The 21,607-nt window shown below is 38.5% G+C and overlaps 1 protein-coding gene across 2 annotated transcripts in view; it reads left to right on the forward strand.

Moving 5' to 3' along the window:
- MACROD2 (mono-ADP ribosylhydrolase 2) overlaps window positions 1-21,607 on the forward strand; it is a 1,974,291-nt gene that overhangs the window by 1,403,619 nt on the left and 549,065 nt on the right. For both annotated transcript variants that reach the window (XM_059134074.1, XM_059134073.1), the window contains exon 7: window positions 2,987-3,017. In XM_059134074.1, the coding sequence (XP_058990057.1) occupies window positions 2,987-3,017 (31 nt within the window). The remainder of the gene's footprint in view (window positions 1-2,986; window positions 3,018-21,607) is intronic.

Genomic DNA, 21,607 nt, shown 5'->3' on the forward strand with positions numbered 1-21,607 from the left:
AAGCCTTTCCACTCTGTATTAATTAGTCTTTGGATGTGGACTGTCCTGGAAAGGGGCAGGACCCTGAGTGGAGTAGCCATCTGAGGCAATCCTGGAAAAGTTGACTGTTGGAGACGACCTGCTGACAGCACAGTTGAGGTCTAGGCCCCAGACTGTAGGGCAGTTTTCCTCCTCCAGGGATGATTTGGCCCCCCAGGGGAACTTTGACAAGATTGAGGTATATTTTTTTATTGTCACAAATGGGGGAAGAACAGTGTCATCAAGTGGATAGAGTCAAAGAATGCTACCAACCATCTTGCAATGCACCGCACGGCCCCTAACAACAAAGAAATTATCTGGTTCAAAGTATCAACAGTACCACGGTACACATTGGTGTAGGGCACCAATTCCCCTTGATGTGGAGCTTGATGGAGATATTACTGCCTGTCAGATACAGTGTCCTTTGTTCCTCCCACAGACCCTTTAGTTTCCATTTACTAAAGAGGAAACTGAGGCCCAGGAAAGTTCAGCTAAGTGCCCAACAAGGTGAACTGGAAAGACATCCAGGTGGGGTTTAAAGTGGGCTTGCTTGCCGAAAACATCCTGGTATCTTCTGGCTTCTGCTTGATGATGCGGCAGGTCTGAAACCTCTCTCTTTCTCTGTCTCAAACATAAGACAGGTGAGGTTTATGTGCTCAGTTCACTCTCACGGAATTCCTGAGGCACTGTACACTCAATTCCCTCTATTTCGTTTAAAAGGCATAGCAGAATGTGAGTGAACACAGCAAAAATGATAGGGATGACCCCGAATCCTCTCTAGTTTGTATTTGTATTTTTAAGTCGGCCATTGCTGACCTCTGGGGCCCTTTCTATTAGTAACAAATTGCTTACAGTAAGCTTGCAGCTGGTTTTTATGTTGAGAAAAAGGCCTGTCAGTGGTCTTGGTGAATGCCTTTAAAAAGACTAGAACATTTCCAGGAGAATTTGCTACATGCTATCTCTTCATTGTTCTGTATCCTTCAATTTATTGAATCATTCAAGAACATTCCTCACAATCTTATTGGCACCTCCAGAACCCAAGGAATCAAAAAAAGAAAAGAAAAGAAAAAAGAACTCATTAATTCATTTAAAAAGTAGCTCCTAGTCCCTTTCAGAAATTGTCCTATTTATTAGTATTTACTAGTAAAAGAACAGAAAAAAGAAAACTATCACTTTGCAGACCTGTAGGTGAGCTTAACAGAATCCATTATTAACTCCTTCTACAACAAAATCACATGAATTGTAACTTTTTAAATAGGACATCCACATAAAGGGAATAAACATGCAGTCTATAAAAATGTTACAGAAAATAAAATGTAGTACACATTTAACCCAAAGATATAAAGAAAAAAGACAGACATTCCATCATCATTGAGCTCAGCAATAACATTTGGTATTATAGTCAACCACGGCTGCGGTGTTTGGGTTCTACGGCACAGTCAGTCACATTTGTTAAAAACTCCGTCATCGATTTTTACAGCACATTTCTATATGGTGAACGTTATCACCTTCATTTTCAGCTGAAAAATAAAAATACGGAAAAGATGAAAACAACTTAATTAAATTTACACAGAGGTCCATTGGCACAGGACATTGTTATGCTCAGATCACATTCCCCTGTTAGAGAGCCTAAATTAGAGCTAGCTCTCTAGTCACATTTGTTCCTTGACTCTTTCAGCCAGATTCTTTACACATTGCTGCTTAAAATACAGGGTCTTGGGCAGTTTGGGCCCCTCTAACACACTGCCCTCGACTGAGTGGCTTCAACAACCAGCATTTCTTTCTCACAGTTCTGGAGGCTAGGAAGTCTAAGATCATCATACCCACAGATCTGGTATTTGGTGATGGCTGCTTTTCTGGTTTGCAGATGTCTGTCTTCTCCTTGTGTCTTCAGAAGGGGAAAAGCACAGAGGGTTAGCTCTCTTCCTCTTCCTATGAGAACTAGAACCCTATCATCTCCACCCTCCCCCTAATTAACTCCCGAAGACCCCACCTCCAGATACCATCACATTGGGGTTCACCATGTCAGTTTGGGAAGACACAAACATTCAGTCCATTACAAATGGTTTAAGCAGTAGTGCCTCTGTAAAAAAACTGACTTTAAGAAAATGAGCATATATATATATATATATATATATACACACAAACATATATATACACTTTGTTTAAATTTTACTGATAAAAAGACTGTGTAGCACACAACTTACAAGAATAGAATATGCAATACCTTATTATAGATTCTATACAGCTGATCAATTCTTACAAAAACTTTTGCAAACATTATAATAATTTTCTATCTATAGCCAACCTATGGTTTTAGTTGACCCACAAGTATAGTCCAACAGGTACGTTGATTGATATTTTCAGATTTTAAGCCACTAACATGACATCACTTAATGTCCAACTGAGATAGGATGCTCGTTAGCAACACCATTTTATAGTATTTATATTGTATACACATTTATAATTAATATATATTTATGTTATATAATATATGTGTTATATAAATGGATATAGCATTTATATTAAATATGATATACATTACTTATATCATACAAATGTATAATAGACGTAAGTCATCTCAAGGGCAGAGGCAATAGTAAAATGTGGGCAAAATAGTTAGGAGGTGATCAGATGATTTCTGAATATTTGTTTTAGATGTAACATCTCATTGCAGAATTATATGATTTAATTTCTTAATTATAACTATGTTTAACAGTTGGTTCACAAGATTCCTGGAAATTTGACAGTTGGCTCTCCTGAATACAATTGCTGCTGTTAAGTTTTCAGTTAATCAAATATGCCCATTTTCCACGGTATCTCCTACTCCAACTGAGAGGCGTTTTAGGGGCCTGAGTATGTGAATAGAGGGCATCCCATTATCAAGTAAATAGATGTTGAACTAGAAGATGTCAGATTAAGCAGAGTTGTTTTAAAATTTACTGTTATTTTTGTGGTTTATTCACAGGCATTTCCCTGCATCTCAACCGGCATTTATGGTAAGTGATCTAGCTTTTTATAATATTTGTAATTCGTTATTTTGTTGTTAAAGGCAACGTTCACAGGAAGATAAAATGTTCTCTGATGGATATAGTTTGCTGTGATTTAGAGACCCAAAAAGCAGGTCGAATCCCATGGAGGGATCTCAAGAGGTTATTCAGATATTCTTTGGTGTTCTTGAATTTTGTTGTACTGGATACCACATGTTATGATTTGATACACTGTGGCTTAATGTCTTTTGTTAAACAAAACATTCTGCCTTGGTAGGATTTGACCTATAATAGGGTTTTCTTTAATAAAGCCAGGTTTTTTCCTAGATAAATCATAATGCATATAAAGCCTAGCAGTATCATTATTTTGTTGTGAATTACAAAATAAATAATGGAAACATTAAAACATACACACATGCATGTGCCAGTATATTTAATTTTAAAACTATCCAAAGGGGAAAAAATATCCAAAGAAGTGACTGTTTTTAAAATAAATAATTTTAGTAAGCTGAAAAAATATATATACTTTTTTTAGTGTTGACAGATTATTTTAGATAATGACTGCTTCACTTAGAGATGGGAGCAAAATGTTTTTATAATCACTTGTTTTCACTAACCTAAAGCTCCCGAAATATTATTCCACCTACAATGACATTTCCTGATGCTTTCTTTCTTCAGGCCATTAATAAATGTGTTTTACATATTAAGGTAACATGAGGTTTAATTGTCATTTTAGGGTGTGCTGATCAGGGAAAATAGATTAGACCCTTCTGAAATCAAAATTCTCACATAGAGGCTCTTAACTGAAAAATAAAATATGTACAAATGTAAAGAAATAGTTTAAGTTCATTACTATTAGGATGGAATACCTAGATTGATGTCAAAGGTACAAGATTTATTTCTCCTTAATATAGTATTTCTTTTGAAGGTCTTGGAGAGAATAAAATGGAAAATACAGGCCTGAATCAAGTTAAATGGGGAAGGATTTGGCTGCAACATTTAAGAATTTGAGGCATGACATTTTCTTCTCCATGTTCCACTGTAGCCTGTGTTTAGGGAAACACAATGGACACTGGGCGGGAGAGGGCTAAACCGCACCATCTACATAATCTCCATTTTGGCCATTCTTTCTGCCTCACAGGTACCCAGTTAGAAATCTTAAAAATCTGCTTAAAGGAGGCATGAAATGCAAAGTTTTGCTTGGGCAAGACCCCACATCTTCATTTTACCTTGTCTGGAGTCAAATCAGACTCCACTACAGAAACAGTTCCCCTCTCAAGAATGGTCTCTCACGACAGTCTTGATTTTCCTTGACAACAAACAAATACACACCTGCCTAAAATAATACTATGTTTACTTTCTATGTTTATTACCTTGCCAGATTGCTGATGTCTGTTTTGTTTGTGAGAATCTAGGGCAATGTGCAAAGGATTGCAGGTGAATTTAACATGTTACACCGAAAAAGGGGGAAGGGGGGGTAAAGAAGAGAAGGACAGTGAGGAGGGATAGGAAAATGAGAAGTCAAGAAAGAGTAGTAAGAACTAAATCAAACCTAAAGTGGCTCATGGATAATTTTAATCCCCGAAGGACAGACATTTCTGCTCAGAGACAATAATATGGCCCCAAATATGCTAACTTGTTCAGCATTGCGTTATGTGGGGTAGGAAGGAAATACTGAAGATTCTGGGGGAAGACATTGACACCAAGTCACAGCCACTGGCTTGGAGGGTTGCCACCAGGCAAGCTTCATCAGTTTTCACAATGCCAGGTCCAAGCAGATACTTTTCAAGTCCTGGGTACTCCTCTCTTTCCCCTCTATCTTTTGAGTAAATTTAAAAGTGAGGCTGATACCCACAAAGTCAGGTGCCATTTTGCTTCCATTAGCCCCACTAGAGTTTGAGGCCTTGATCTATTTTTAGCTCCATGAGATTGTGTTTTAGCAACTTTTAGATCATTCCAATTCTCTTTAGTTGATGGACTACTTAGCCATTTGCAACTTGGATATTATTTCCTATGTCCCTTATGAAATCATCGCTTTCTGATTAGCCCTTGATTCTCTCCCAGAACCCATGTATTATATATTGGTCCTTTTCTCACTCTTGTTCAGGGGCCCCTGCTGTGCCTCTGTCATTATCCAAATCACTTTTATTTTTATCTTCGTTTATTGGGATTTGAAATCGTCCTTTATTTAAGGAAATTGGTCCAAAGCTAAAAAGAAAAGCTTTAAAAAAGGAAACAAACAAAAATTCCCAACACTTTGTAAGTCATATGAGAATGGATTTAGAGAATTCAGAACAGTCTCTTGGTGCTAGCCTCCCCTTTCTTATTCCATATTCTACCTTACTAGATTAATTTTTCTAAAAAACCACTTGGTGCATGTTTCCCATCTGCCCAGGAACCTTTGATCATATTCCATTACTTGCATGTTAATATTTATTCCTTTCGGACTGAACAATAGGTGCCTTATGTATCTCCCTAAACCAGTGCATTCAAAGTATGTGAAGAGGGAGAGGAAATCTCTTCTCAAGGATGTGAATTGGTATGCCAACAAATTTATATGTAACTTTGATTTTGCATCATCATTAAAAAATTATTTATTTATTTGGAAAAGAGAGAGAGAGCATGAACAGGACGAAGAGCGGAGGGAGAAGCAGACTCCCTGCTAAGCAGAGAGCCCCACACGGGGCTGGATCCCAGGACCTCAAGATCATGACCTGAGTCAAAGGCAAATGCTAAACCGAATGAGCCACCCAAGCGCCCCTTGCATCTTTAAAAGCGTGATTTAGTTTGCAGCATTTCCTAAACTTATTTGGCCATTGATAATTTTCTCAGCCCTCTCAGGACTGGTGTTTTCTCCTAGAAATAGGGTTTTTTGTTTGTTTTAAGATTTTATTTATTTATTTGACAGAGAGAGATCACAAGCAGGCAGAGAGCCAGGCAGAGAGAGAGAGGGGGAAGTAGGTTCCCCACTAAGCAGAGAGCCTGATGTGGGGCTCAATCCCAGGACCCTGAGATCATGACCTGAACAGAAGGCAGAGGCTTAACCCACTGAGCCACCCAGGCATCGCTGCTAGAATATAGTTTTAGAGATTTCTTGTCATGCATCCTCCATGGATGCATCTTCTGTGACCCACAGCTCATGCTGAGCTGATAAATCTCAGAACATGTGAGAAACTTTGCCAGCTCCAACCCTGTGTGTCTTCCTTATAGCACACTTCCACATGCTCGTATACTCATACACACACTCATACGCACACACACTCATACCCCCATGGGCACCAGAATCACACACACCATCACTATCACACCCCTGAGGCCCAAACAGAAACACACCACACACACTGATACAATCGAATAGTAACCTCTGAGTAGTCTTCCGACAATATGCCAACTCTTAGTGGTCATTATATCTTTTGAAATCTTTCGGTAGTTTAATCTGAACAATTAACTACTGCCCTCTCATTTTTGGTCCATAGATTTTTTGTTTATGTATCCTGTGCTCACCACCAGTTTGGAATTCTTTCATGGGCATAGATTTATTCTGTGCACAGCCAGGGTCTAGCATTATATTTCTAAGACAAACTCAGCAAATAGTTGCTGCTTGATCACAGTGATAATGATTGTAACCCAAAGTGTTGCCTAACTGAAGATCCAAAACACAGAATTGTTGATTGGCAAAATAACAGGTAGAGGAAGGCCTTCTTAAGTCAGTACTTTCCTAATGGATGAACATCTCTATTTTAGGAAAAACAAATAGGCTTCTAACAGCATTCTCAACTAGACATGGTAATTAATTGTAGGTATGGCAACATCCACCTTGATAAGGTAAAACGAAAACTCAAGAACTTGTTCAGAGAGCCAAGCTGAACACAACACTTAACTTCACTTAAGAAAATGCCCCCCTTGGGGTGCCTGGGTGCCTCAGGAGTTAAATGTCTGACTCTTGATCTCAGTTCAGGTCTTGAGCTCAGGGTTGTGAGTTCAAGCCCCATGTAAGGTGCCATGCTGGGTGTGGAGCCTACTTCAAAAGAAAGAAAGAAAGGAAGGAAGGAAGAAAGGAAGGAAGACAGACAGACAGACAAAACGTTTGTTTATTATGGCTCATGGGACAATGGTCAGAGAGGTACAGATCGGCCCTGAGGAAACTACCCTGACTTCTCCAGACTTGCCCTAGTTCCAGCTGCCTCCCTGCCTGCTTTAGATTTGCTTTAGATTTGCTTTAGATTTACCTTCACTTTTAGATTTATGGCCCACAAAGCCACTGTAACACTCATTCTATTAGAACAAAATTTTGACTATGGTAGAGCTATCTTTTGAAAGGGGTTTAATTGCCAAAAATGATCTCATACCAGGGTAATTTCAATAGTAAGCATTCAATTCCCATTTCTTGGAAACTCAGACATCATCCCCACATTCAAAGTGTCCTGGAGCATCTCATATATACCAGTACTTCCGAGGTCCTTCAGCCTCGGAAGCCCGTTCCCTCCCAGCCTATCTCCGCTCCCCAGCCTTTTAAAGACAAACCCTGAGGGCAGCAAAACCAGCCACCCTTTGCGCAAAGGGAAGAATTCCACTGTGCCACACAACTGGATTTCAGGAAGGCACACGGTGGGAACAGACTCTGGCCCCTTTTAAGTTCTCCTGGAAGAGGAACCAGACTTTTCCACTCTGACTTCCAGCAACTGCTGCAGCTGCTCTAACATAATGTTTCCAGGATGATTCCAGAGGGCACCGGACCGCCTGCTTGCACTCTCAGGATGAAAAGCCACATTTGGTCAAATACCAAAGAAAGTCCTGTGTTACTTCTGGAAAAATAGATCCAGATGAGGCTTCCAGGGGCTCTAAAACTCCCAGATTCCTGTTAAAGATTTGAATTGGCTGCTAAGCCTGTCTCAGAGGGACAGATCTGAACTTCCTTGATGGACATTTCAGATCTCGTGCGTGCCTTCTGCCCTCTGAGCCTGACTTGGACGCTTTGGTGCTAATAAGTTTAACAAAAGAGGCTAGACATGATACATGGCAATGGAATTTTTACTGAGAAGTGAACAGCAAAAATAATTTTAGTTCATTTTATGAGAGTCAATATAGTTAACAGAAATGAAGTCCAGGTGGGAAAGTGAATCCCCGGAGTAATGGGGAAAATATTCTCTCTGGAGTCAAAGAAAAAACCTTGAATCCTGCTTTCCAGGTACAAGGTAGTGTTTTTAGAGAGGAAAGACTTTCAGACAGTGAGTTATTGGCTGGAAATTTGCAGGAAAAAAATGTGCAGTGTAACTTAGCTAAAGCAGCTTTCATATTTATTCAGCCTATTTCTGTTATCAGGGTGGAAGGCCTGTTTCTATCAAATCACCTGGCCTCCCTCTGCTTTCCTTGAAATGCTGCCAGGACACGGCTTTTCTAATTGAATCCCTCATTTGCATTCAAGTTTGCTCTTTTGCTTCGAACTGGTAAAACGGAGACCAGCCCAATGTTTCTTTAACTTTATATTTACTTGGCAAATATTTTTATCACTACATCTGTCCAAATTCACAGACATGACTTGGAAAGAAACCAGGACATCCTCCAACGGCAACGCTAAGGGCATGCCCTCCGTCAGCTTTAAATGCTGACAGATTTCAGAGGGTGTGACAACCATTGCTGGCAATTCTGGGCTCTCTGGAAGAGTTACCTTATGTAATATACAAGGGAACCAGAGCAAAATTGACAAGAATGTGTGCTCCTCCCTTTCATCCCCTCACAGCTCTCCCCTCCCTCTTGCTTTCTTCTTTTCCCTTTGATATTCCCGTTTGCTTTGAAAACTTCCTTTCAGGTGGTCATATGATGACTCTTTTCTCCCTCATAAATTCCCTTCTCTGACATCCTGTGTTTTTTTGTCCTGGTCACGTCATCCCCACTGTATGAAGCCTTATTGTTCTTGGCAATCCTTGAGTTAACTGCTGGCCCTGGAAGCAATGTAACATTAGAGCCGGTGTAACTTACTTCCCTCTGGGAAAATGCAGTGCTGGGGCCAAACCCATCTCAATTCTATCACATTTGAATATTATTTTATAAACTGGTCCTAATGAAGCACAGGAGAAATAGCGTAACAGACAACGAAATTCTAGCTATTAAAGTGTTTTTAACCCTCTGGGTGCTTACCATTGGAATAGGCAGTTTTCACAGATACACTCACACGTGCACACATTCATTCATTCATCCCACAAAATGTGGTAAACCCTGCTCTTGCTTTCTCGAAGCTCCTTGGGTGTTTAATAATCAAAAGACATCCAACTAAAAAGACTGCCTTTGCTCTGGAAAACAGTTTCAAGTATCCAGCAACAAAATATGCTAGTTCAGCTTACATAAAAATGACAGTGAGACCCACAGGCAGAGTTAGCCCAGGGGACCTGCCAAAAGAGATGAAAATCCTGCAAACAGCTTTCTGGTGCTGTGGATGCAAGTGAGCAACCAGGGTCATTCTCCCTGGTGTTCTGTTCAAACTAAATGACTTTAGGACTTAATTAAAAGATTAAGTTTCAAAAACTAATAAAGATTGCAACTTGATTACTGTTTTGGAGGTGTGGATGTCTCCCTCCTTGCTATTGTGTTCAAGGTAAAAATTTGACTGAGGACTAAAAGGTGCAAATGATTTCAAACCCACCCTTCTTCAGAGGCTGCCACTTACTGTTACGCTACATTTAAAAAAAAAAAAAAAAAGCCTTTCTTACAGAAAAAGTATTAAAACAGTAAGCCTTTAAGGAACTAGGAAAGCCACTTCAGTAAATTTCAGAGCCTCTGCGCATAGTAGTAACTGGGAATATCTTTCAGCCACATTGAAAAATACTATTAAGATGTTGTCCCTAAAGAACTGTTTGAAGGCATCTAAGAATTGACCACACTTTTCGTTCTATCAGTGAAGTAATTTCCATGCGCTTTGCTCATTCTTCTCATCCAGTCTTGAATGGCATTCCCTTTTCTTGCTCCTTTTACGTACTTGTATCTGAAGGGTGAGTTTAAATAAACATAGCTCAGCTCTCTTTCTGAAGGACTTAAAAAAATAATTCTGACAGTTCTCAGAGAAGTCAAGTATGCTTAGCTCTTTAGGACAATTTTCATGTCACATCCTTTTTAGTCCATGATTCTATTTTTAAAATGCATCTTGAAATGCATTCAGAAGGGGCTATATTAGTTAGAGTAAAGCTAAGCTGCTGTAACAAAGAGACTCTAAAATAGAGTGATAGAGATGTTTATTGCTGTCTGTGCTAACAGTTCCAAAGTGAGCATTCTGCTTGTGGGAGGATTTGTTCCACTCTGTTATTCAAGGAGCCAGAAACCCACCATGGTGTCAAATAGTTGCTTTGCCTACCTTAAGTTATTGTTCTATGTATTTAGCTGCCCTGGTCCCAGCCCAAGAAATGCATATGATGTGCTCATGCTCTATCTTATGGTCCCTGGGCACAGAGAAGCACTTGTCATGTCCATCCGTCTTCCATTGGAAAGAAATTGGACTCATGAATTCTAGTATGGTATCCACATTTCTGACTGTGTTCTTATGTGGAAAGAAAAGAAATTGAATTATGATGGATTCTAGATGTCAAGGTGCAAAGGAAAAGTAAAGGGGCACCTGGGTGGCTCAGTCACCTGCCTTTGGCTCAGGTCACAATCCCAGGACTGGGATTGAGCATCGCATTGGGCTTCCCACCTCTCCCTCTCCCGCGCCCTTTGCTTGTGTTCCCGCTCTATGTCTCTCTCTGTCAAGTGAATAAATAAAATCTTAAAAAAAAAAAAAAAAAAGAGGAAAAGTAAAGTAAATTAAATCAAACAGGTCACTCAGAGGTAATTTAGTCTGGGGCAATGTCATCTACCCAGAATCAGTAAATATTTTTGAGGGCGCCTGGGTGGTTCAGTTGGTTGGGCTGCTGCCTTCAGCTGAAGTCATCATCCTGGAGTGTCAGGATGGAGTCCCGCATAGCATCAGGCTCCCTTGCTCAGCAGGGAGTCTGCTTCTCCTTCTGACCCTCCCTCCTCTCATGCACGGGAGCACAGGCTCTCTCTCTCATTTTCTTGTTCTCAAATAAATAAATAATTTTTTTTTAAAAAGTAAATATTTTTGAATACTGATGGTTCTAATTTTGCAAGAATATTTGGAGATGTTAATAGCAAATACTTTATTAAAATACCTTTATAATCCTGAACCCTGATAAATTTAGAAGTATGGAAATCTTAAGGCATCAGGACAGTGACTTATTAATTCTTAGGTAGTATATTTAGATCTTAAGATCTGATCTCAATAGTATTCATATTTTTGTACCAAAATTTGCAGACATATCCATGGAAACTAAAATTAATATATTAAGAATGAATTAATAATTGTGTCATTTATTACATTTGTAATTTTGGCCCATTTCCATAAAAATCCTTGGAGGAATCAATTACAGTTTGTTTCTATAATACCTTATTCCCCTAAGGCTATAACCATTAAAAAATGTACCTGAGCAGATATAGATCAGCATCCTGCCTTGGTACCAAGGGACTCTAGGGAAATGTGACTGTAGGAAAGAGTCTGATCATAATAGAGTAAAATGGTACCAGGAGAGAGATGGGGAGAGAGAGAGAGAATGGTAATATGAATGCGAATGTAAACCTCCTGAACAGTTAAAGGAAGTCTCCTTAAAATCTTTAGAACTGCAGAAAATAGTTTTTTATACCTTGTCTCTCATTTCAGCCATGGTCAGTAGGGAGAATTCGCCATAAGTGACTGAAAATTGAACTGAAATTAACAAAACCAACATGAAATTACTCATGCCTATCATTTGGTCTCCCAATTTTATTTCTAAATGAATATCTCAGTTCAGCTTAATTTTTCCAGAGCTTCTTTCTAAGCATCTATATTTTTGATAAAATGTATTTTTCCCTTTAGTTAAGACTTCTTTCCTTCGGAACTTAGCTTGTGAAATTGGGCTCTAAGCTCTGCCCACCACCTAAGGCAAAGTCAGATAAACAGTAGGTTTTGGTAAGTTTTTAATTAACAACTACAAAATAAATAGGTCCTCAACAAAATATAGGCAAATCAAATTTAAAAAGTATAAAAACAGTTATATACCATGATCAAATGGGATTTATCCTAGGTATGCAAGCTGGTTAAACTTTCCAAAATCAATTAATGTAAACTATCATATCACTAAACAAAGGAAGAAAAATCATATAATTATCAATAGATGTAGAAAAAGAATTTAACAAACTCTAACACGAATTCATTATAAAAACTCAGTAAGCCGGAGTGGATCTTCCCCTGCTTGGTAAACACTATCTATAAAAACATATAACTAACAACATACTAAACAGTGAACAGCACGACTTTCCTATTAGATCAGGTACAAAACACAAGGATGTCCCATCTCACTAATTTTTTCAACATCACACTTAAAGTCCTTGCTAATGCAGTAAGGCAAGAAGAAGAAATAGAAGGTATACAGATTGGGAAGGAAGACAAAACTGTCTTTGTTTGGAGATGACATGGTCATCTTGTAGAAAATCTGAAAGAACTGGCAAGAAACAAACAAACAAATAAACAAGACAAAAAACACCCCCAAAACAAAATTCCAACCCCTGAAACTAATAAGCAATTATAATAAAGTTACAGGATAAAAGTTAATATAAAAATGTCAATTTATATAAATAAATAACTGGGGAGATACTTCATGCTCATAGATAGGAAGACTCAATATTATCAAGATGTCAGTTCTTCTCAATTTGATAAGATCCAATGTGATCCCAGTCAAAATACCAGCAAGTTGTTTTTATGGATATTGACAAACTGATTCTAGAGTTTACATGGAGAAGCAAAAGACCTAAAAGAGCTAACATGGTATTGAAGAAGAAAAACAAGTTTGGAGGACTGACACTACCTAATTTCAAAACATACTATAAAGCTACTGTAGACAAGACAGTGTATTTTGGTGAAATAATATATGTATAGACCAGGAAAACCAAATAGAGAGACCAGAAATGGACCGACATAAAGGTAGTCAACTGATCTTTGACGAAGGAAGGAGTTAAAGCAACTCAATGGAGCAAAAGTAGTCTCTTCAAATGGTGCTGGGACACCTGCACATTCACATATGAAAAATGAGTCCAGACAGAGACCTTGGACCTTTCACAAAAATAACTCAAAATGGATAATAGACTTAAATGTAAAGTGCAGGGACACCTGGGTGGCTCAGAGGGTTGGGACTCTGCCTTCAGCTCAGGTCATGATCTCAGGGTTCTGGGATCAAGTCCCGCATCAGGCTCTCTGCTCGGCAGGGAGCCTGCTTCCCCCTTTCTCTCTGCCTGCCTCTCTGCCTACTTGTATTCTCTGTCTGTCAAATAAATAAATAAAATCTTTACAAAAAAATATAAAGTACAAAACTATAAACTCCTAGAAGACACATTGGCAAAATCCTAGATGACCTTGGGTATGGTGATGTCTTTTTAGATACTGTACCAGTTTTTCTCAAGTCTCTTCAAAGGCTACCTTTGCTTCAAGATTCTGGTGTCCTGCTCCCCTAAGTGGTAATGTAGGCTCATTGTCTGTGTCACTCACTATGTGTGATCAGTCTTGGGTATCACTGAATCAGAGGACCAAGGAATAATGGAGAATGAGGATGGGTATAAAGTGGCTATGGTCATGAGTTTCAGGGTTCCACAGATCTAGGTTCAAATTCTGAGTCTGTCTCTTATTAGTCGTGTGTCCTCAGGCAAATTCTCTCCAGAACTTAATAACCTCAATAGTCTCAGAGGGGTGATAATGCCTTTAACATGGGGTTGTTGTAAGATTAAATGAGATAATGCATTAAAGTGCTTGTTGTGATGTCAGACACATAAAGGTGAACATTTAATAACTAACATTACTATTATTATTAATAGTAATTTTATTTTTGCCGCTATTGTTATCATTATTTCTCTCCCACTGGAGTCTGAGTTCCTTGAGGGCAGAGGCTTTTGAATATTTTATTCACTCCTATCACCTAGAGTTGAGAAGACTTTGACACTATTGAGCAAGTAGTTTACTATTTGAAGGACACTTTACTCAGGCCTCAAATGACTCTAATCATCAGTTCCTTCTCACAAAAGTCACCTCAGTTGCTCCTGGATTACTTCTGCTTCTTCTCTGAAAATGACCTGTCCCCTATCAGCCACCTCTGTGTCCTGTGGTTGAGCCCTGTGAATTAAGCCATCTAGAATTGAAGCCTGTTATCAGCATCATGCCATGCTTTCTAAATCACACTTAGCCACAATCACTGTAGTCTATTGTTTACAAAATAAAGTCAACTTGTTTCATCAGTTCCAAGTTTTCTACAGCTTATTTAAGCCCTAAGAATGAAAACATTGTGTTTTCTCTGTATATAAATATAAGTTTTCAGTGGAAAGAGAGACAAAGTAATTGTAGTTAATTGTGGCTTCAAAAGCAGAGTCCCATGTTATAAGACAGCATACTGTTCTTCTCTAGGAAATCTAGAAAAATAGATAACAGTTACTCTGCCATTTGCCCAATGCTTGCTTCCCCAACCCCCAAAATCAAGAAACTTGCACTTTTTTTTTTTTTTTTTTAAATTTCTAAGATCATAGGGTCATGAAATTGGGAGCCATTTTAGATATTACCCTTGACTTAACTCCTTATTTTTCTGGCTGGGAAAAATGAGACTCAGAGTTTTGAGTGATTTGCTTAGCCACACCAAACTAGTTCACAGAAGAACTGAGATCAGATGTCCACCAGTAGGGCAGAGAAGCAAGGATTAGAGTTTGAGAATTAAGAGGATATGTGATTACAGCCCAGGATGGTCCACTCACTAACCTCTTCTTTGAATCTCAGTCCCATGCATCCTCCTATGCTAGGTGGGAGTAATATTAATATATACCTTCTTCTATTAGAAGAAAAGAAATGAGTTGAACCGGAGTTCTTCCATAACTGAGTTCCAAAGACTTAAACCAATAAAGGTCCTAACTCTCATACTCTCTCTAGGCCCCTATTCCCAACCCTGCCTCCTCTTCTATCCAACTTCTTATAACTAAATCCTTTTTCTCTGGACCCCACCTCAGGCCACTGGGTTCAGCATCAGTAACTTGTGAAGACTGAGTTTGTATAGAAAGTACCTGCCCATCTGTCTCTCTTTGTATCATATCAGTGCTTCTTTCACTTTATCATCAAAGACCCTTTAAAGATAAAGGTTAGTATGTCTCTGTCCTCCTGGTCCCCAGAGACAACCTCTACAAGGGGGAAATTTTGTTTTAGTGGAGTCTCACATTGTACTTTAAAATATAAGTATAAAATATAAGTATATATTGTAATCTATTTCTTGAAACGAAATGCTTTATATTACCTGTTAAATAATTTTACAGTCCTCCTCCAATAAGTTTTCTTGTAAAATTAACCCTTAGGAAGGTGCCCATCTTGTGGTTTATGGTGCTTCTGGCACACTGCCAAAGCCCCAGTTTAAAAGCCAGACATTTGACCAGCCTTACAAATGTCAGCCCTTGCATGTAATTACAAGATTCTGTGAAAGCGATCACCAGCAGCTCAGAGGTTCCAAGCTTCTGCAAATTCTGAATCCCTTAGCAAGCCAGAAAGATCTGCTGGCACTGCTATAGGGAAAGGTTAGCTTCCTAAATTACTGCCTCTCATTTTTTTTTTCAACTTTGCAAATATTTTATCTCCTCATCCATAGTGAGAAAGAAAAAAGAAGTATGCAGAGTTGCTGCTTTCCCATGTTATATATAGAAGGAAATGAGGACTCATCAGCTTTTTTCATCCTTCATAAAACAATGAAAATATGCCTCCTTGCTGGATAAAACAGGGATATGCATCAGGAGATCTGGGAAATGTAAAAGCCTTGACTTGAAACGCCTTTTTTTAGATCTCCGCACATGTTGAAGGCAGTATTGGGACCTACGTGGTGTGTGTGCATACGCATGTGTGTGAGAGAGAGAGTGTGTGTGTGTGTGTGCACGCGTCTGTGTGTGTGGTATCCTGGTTTAGCTTTTCTCCCAATAGACCTCATCCCAAACTACCAGACTTGGCAGTTTGTCCATACATGGACATGAGAAGTAGAAAATACAGTGAGTGGGAGGAGATGGTGAAGGAGACGAGCATTAAGAAAAGAAGCTACTGCAAGTGGGAGGGCAAGCCATGGCAGGAAGAGACTGGTTCAAAGGTGAGCTGGGATATGCAGGCCAATCTGGGCCTAGGAACATCCTTTGTGTTCCTCCTCTTTCCACGTAGTGTTGTTTTCTCCCATCCCTTTCACTACCCGCTCCTTCTGCTTTACTCTTACTGTCTCATTTGAGGCAATGCCCATCTCAGGTGGAGACACAGTGTCAGAGCTGCTAAAAGCAACTAGCAGCCCAGCCCTCTCCCAGCTCCAGAGCTATCTCAGAGCTCTCCTCAGAATTCATATAACTCAGTATCAAACACATAATCTGATTAAAAATGGGCAGAAGATCTGAAGAGACATTTTTCTAAGGAAGACATATAGGCCCCTATTCCCATATAGTACCCCAATTAATAGGGTACTATTCAGCCATAAAAAAAAAAAAAAAAAAAAAAAAGAAGGAAAATCCTTCTATTTGCAAAAACATGGTTCAATTTTGAGGACATTATGCTAAGTGAAATAAGTCAGACAGAGAAAGACAAATACTGTATGATCTCACTTGTATGTGGAAACTGAAAACAAACAAACTCATAGAAATAGAAAACAGATTGGTTTTTGCCAGGGAAGGAGAGTGGGGAATAGGAGAAATGGGTGAACATGGTCAAGGGTACAGATTCCAAATATACTATGAACAAGTGTTGAGGATATAGTATATAGCACAATGGCTATAGTTAACAGTACTCTACTGTATATTTGAAAGTTGCTAAAAGTAGATTTTCAAAGTTCTCACAACACACACACACACACACACATAATTGTAACTTTGTGAGATGATGGACATGTTAACTAACATTACTGTGTAATCATTTTGTAATATGTACATCTATAAAATCATTGTACATCTTAAACTTACACAATGGTATGTGTATATTGTCCCTCTTAAATGCACACCATGTTATATGTCAATTACTTCTCATTAAAGCTGCAAAAAAATCCCAAGGATTTTCATTAGTAAGAGGCCATGAACTCAATGTTCTTCTAATTCCCAACCATAGAACCCCTTATGTTTCTACTCTGCTGCCCTATCCTCCACCCTTTTGCTTGAAATACCCCATTATAGGATTGGAACTCACCATGAGCAATGTGAAGTTACAGAACTTCCATTTCTATTGCTTGGAAGATTAGAAGGCAGGAGAGTCCCCTGAAGCAAAGATGTATTTCTCGGAACTCAATCCAGAATTCTGAGTACATTTTCACAGGATAAAGACAAAGCTATCAATATGATCTGGGAGCCCTTGCCTGCCCTCATCTTGTGCCCGGCTTCATCTGGCTTTCTGCACCCAGCCCCACTGTTGCCTTTCTGTCTTTCTACCAGGCCTCTGTTATACTGTTTGTGCCCTCCGCCTGAAGAGCCATTACCTCCTCTCCTTCAGTTGGTTAACCACCACAAGCATGATCTCTGGAGGGATGCTCTCTCTGACCTCCCTGATGAGATCAAACCTTCTTATTACAAGTTCTTAGGGCACTATGCAGCTCTCCTTCACAGCTTTCATTATAGCTGCAGCTCACGTTTAGTGGGGTTATTATTTTACCAGTGTTAGTGTCTGGTTTTGTACACTCCTGTTTTCCCAGTCCCCAACACCATGTCTCATACAGGTTAGAGTCAGTAAATTCTTGTTAAATGAATGCATGCATTGTCTTGTAGCACGGTATGTTCTACCTTCATTATAAACTAAATCAGTTTTGGGCAAGTCCAGACAAGAGAAATACAATATCCTGTATTTTCTCATTGAAATTTGAATTATAAGTTACAGATAATCAAATGGGAAATAGCAGTTTTGGAACATGAACCACATATAGTTAGGGTTCTTATATTTTATTCTAGGGATTTTCCGCCCTTCTTTTCTTATAGTACAACACAGTCAAATAAATGTATTTTCTTATTATAAAAAAAACAAGACTTTTTGATGTTTGTATTTATCCCCCTTGCAGTCACCCTGGATAATGTTGCTGCAAATGGTCATCTTTCCTCTTGGAGGACCATCCGTAAGACTGCTGGATGGCTCGGAACAGATAATCAAACTGCCTAGTGGCAGAACCTTGGTACTTTAGGACTTATCTATAAAGTCCAGTCCTGAGATGTACTCATTAATTAATTTTTCATCCCCACTCCCACTAATATCTTCACTAGTCTCTAAACTCTGAGTTACCAAAGGATTGGGACCACGTGGCATCCCTGTCACCTTACAAATAATGGAACATGCCGAATGACTATCCACAGCACTGAAATTAATCATATATATCCCCCACTTTGCCTTGGCTACTAATCGATGCTCTGCAAGGGTCATGACCACCGCCCAGCTATGAGAGGACTCCTATTTAATAAAATATGGCTCAAACGTCTGAACACATATAGCACTAATGTCACCAAAGAGAACAGGAGATTGAAGGATATTTTTTACAAGTTGTGCTTTTTTATTGTTATTATTTTTTATTTTAATTCCAGTATAGTTAACATACAGTGTTACAGTAGTGTCAGGTGTACAATATAGTGATTCAACAATTCTATACATTAATCAGTGCTCATCATAAATGTATTCCTATTTCACCCCACCCCCCCACAACCTCCCCTCTGGTAACCATCAGTTTGTTCTCTATAGCTAAAAGTCTGTTTTTGGGGGGTGCCTGGGTGGCCTGGGATCGAGCCCTGCATCGGGCTCTCTTCTCATCAGGGAGCCTGCTTCCCCCACCTCTCTCTGCCTGCCTCTCTGCCTCCTTGCAAGCTCTGTCAAAAAAAAAAAAAAAGCCTGTTTTTGGTTTGTCTCCCTTTCTTACTTTCTTTTTTTCTCTGTTCATTTGTTTTATTTCTTAAATTCCACATATGAGTGAAGTCATATGGTATTTGTCTTTCTCTGACTGACTTACTTTGCTTCGCATTATACTTTCTGGATCCATCCATGTTGTTGCAAATGTCAAGATTTTATTTCTTTTTTATAGCTGAGTAATATTCCATTTTGTGTGTGTACATATATATACACATACACATATGTACATATATGTATATATATAACACATCATCTTTGTCCATTTATTTCATTTATCTATCAGTGTACCCTTGGGCTGCTTCCATAGTTTGGCTATTGTAAATAAGACTTTGTTTTTAATTGTTAAAGTAATATATGCACATGGTAAAAAATAATAAAACATTATAAAATATCATAAAGTTTTTGTTTGTTTGTTTGTTTTTTGTCTCTTCCTACCTATAATTACCAGTATCATTCTTGAGAAGAAATCATTGTTTGGTTTCTTGTACAGTTTTCCAAAAACAGAAATACTCACTGCATTTATTAGCCTATAAATGTAACAAATTTATCAGTCTTCTCTCTGCATGGTTTCCAATTTAGGAAGGCCTTCCCATTTCAAGATTACTTATAAAAGTTCTCCCACATTTTTTTTTGGTGATCTAAGTCACATTTTAAACACACATACATACATATGTTAAGCCATTTATTTACACATATGTATATATACATGCAGACATATATATTTTATATATATGCATACACATTATATATAGTATATTTATTTATATATACATATATACTACATATCATACACATATATACTATATATTATATAATGCATTTATAAGTATTCATATATAGTATATATGTGTGGGTAAATGTGTGTGTATGTATATACATATAACAAACGCTTTATATGCTTATGTCATTGAATGTGAAATAGTATATATTTTACTATAAAAATATAAATATATGCTTGTACCTTAGTATGCATACTGGTTTGAAGAAAAAAGTGAACTGCTTAAAATAGAGTTGGGGGACATACATACTGTAAACAGGCATCTAATTAATCATTGTTTTTTTTCTACAAATAATCCCTGTTGTTTTTATTTTTTTTTGACCTGTTAATTGCAAAGTAATACTTTTCTATTATTACTTATTATTTATAGGTATATATAGTATTTATAGGTATATATAATGTGATATATTCTCTCTGTGTATGTGTGTATATATATGTCTGTATGTAATATAATAGGTATATTCTATATGTGTATATATAATAGAAAATATATTACTTGTTATGTGTTTGTGTTTTGTGTATGAATATGTGTGTTGTTTATCTCACAAACGCTAGGAAAGTTTTAAAATATGAAGATTTTTTAATCTTGTTATTGAATAATTGTGTTCATTTTTTCATCTGTTCTTTATAAAATAATGACAATGAGTTTTTCCACACTAAAAGAAGATCTATTTCACATACTTCCACCCCCATAAATAGAGCAAATCATTTAATGTGACAATAAATTAACAGTGCCATCCTTCAGGAGTTGGAGCTCAGGTATTTCTGAGGTTCAGTGAGATTTCTTAGAATTATAAATATCGATGTCAGTTTGTCAATGATTTTCTCCAAATGCACACTGTTATTGCATCCGTGTCATTTAGCATCTGAAAGCAAATCTGATTAGGAGACATACCGGGCTTGGCAGCTAAAAACATTTCCTTGTTTACTAATCCATTCCTTTGGGATATTGTTAAAATTACAAAAGGTCATCTCTTCTATGAGGGAACAAGTAACAAAAGTTATTTTGTCATAGCTATCAATGTGAAATTGTTTATTGTCTTTTGGAAATAGAAGGAAAAAAAAAAAAGATGCCTTGCCTAAATGCGTTTTCCATTTGCCCACAATTAGCATGTTCTAAACATCTCAGAGGGCGTCAGAGATATACTTCCCTTTGGGCATTTTCATTGTGAAGCCTGGAACAACTCTTTCACACCTTTCATTTGTGCTGTTAAGACTTAAATCAGAAGTACAAAGCATTTTAAATCAGCAGAATGAAAAGCAAACCTCAGAGTGGCTTCACCTCCCATGGTGCTCGCCAAGAAGACCAAGAAAACACGTCAGCAAGTCTCTTGAAAGGTGGTAAATAAAAAAAAAGGGGGGGGGAGGGCCACCTTTGACCTTTTCCTCATCTTTAAAACACACTTGAGAATGGGTTCCTTCCCTCCCAAGCTAAATCCAGTGTGTTCTGGGGCTGTCAGCCCCGCAGAAGGGCCCTCGTTTGCCAAGCAGGCTGAGAGAAGACCAGCTGTAATTGGCAATCCATTTCTCCATTTCCACTGTACAACCATCCCTGACAAATTAATCACAATCAAATGTTAGCTGCAGCGAGGGGCACCCTATGCGGCAGGGAAGAAAAATGAGGCCTCACGCTGGTCTGACAGCCGAATCTTTCAACTCACCCCATTAGACTGAACAAGGGGACACTGCGGTTTGCCTGTCACTGCCACCACCCATAAACAAACCGTGAGCTCTGCATCTCAGAGCTTGGCTAATGCAATCAGGGCTTCCTCCGGGCCCACCAGAGATCTGATCAATCAGTGCTTCAGAGAAAGGAGCAGGGCTCTGTCCTGCTGGGGTGACAGCCCCGGGCAGTGGCGTGTAAGATTGGTGAGGACAGCCCGGCCC

The sequence above is a fragment of the Mustela lutreola genome, chromosome 9 (genome assembly GCF_030435805.1).
Source record: "Mustela lutreola isolate mMusLut2 chromosome 9, mMusLut2.pri, whole genome shotgun sequence".
NCBI classification, from domain to species: domain Eukaryota; kingdom Metazoa; phylum Chordata; class Mammalia; order Carnivora; family Mustelidae; genus Mustela; species Mustela lutreola.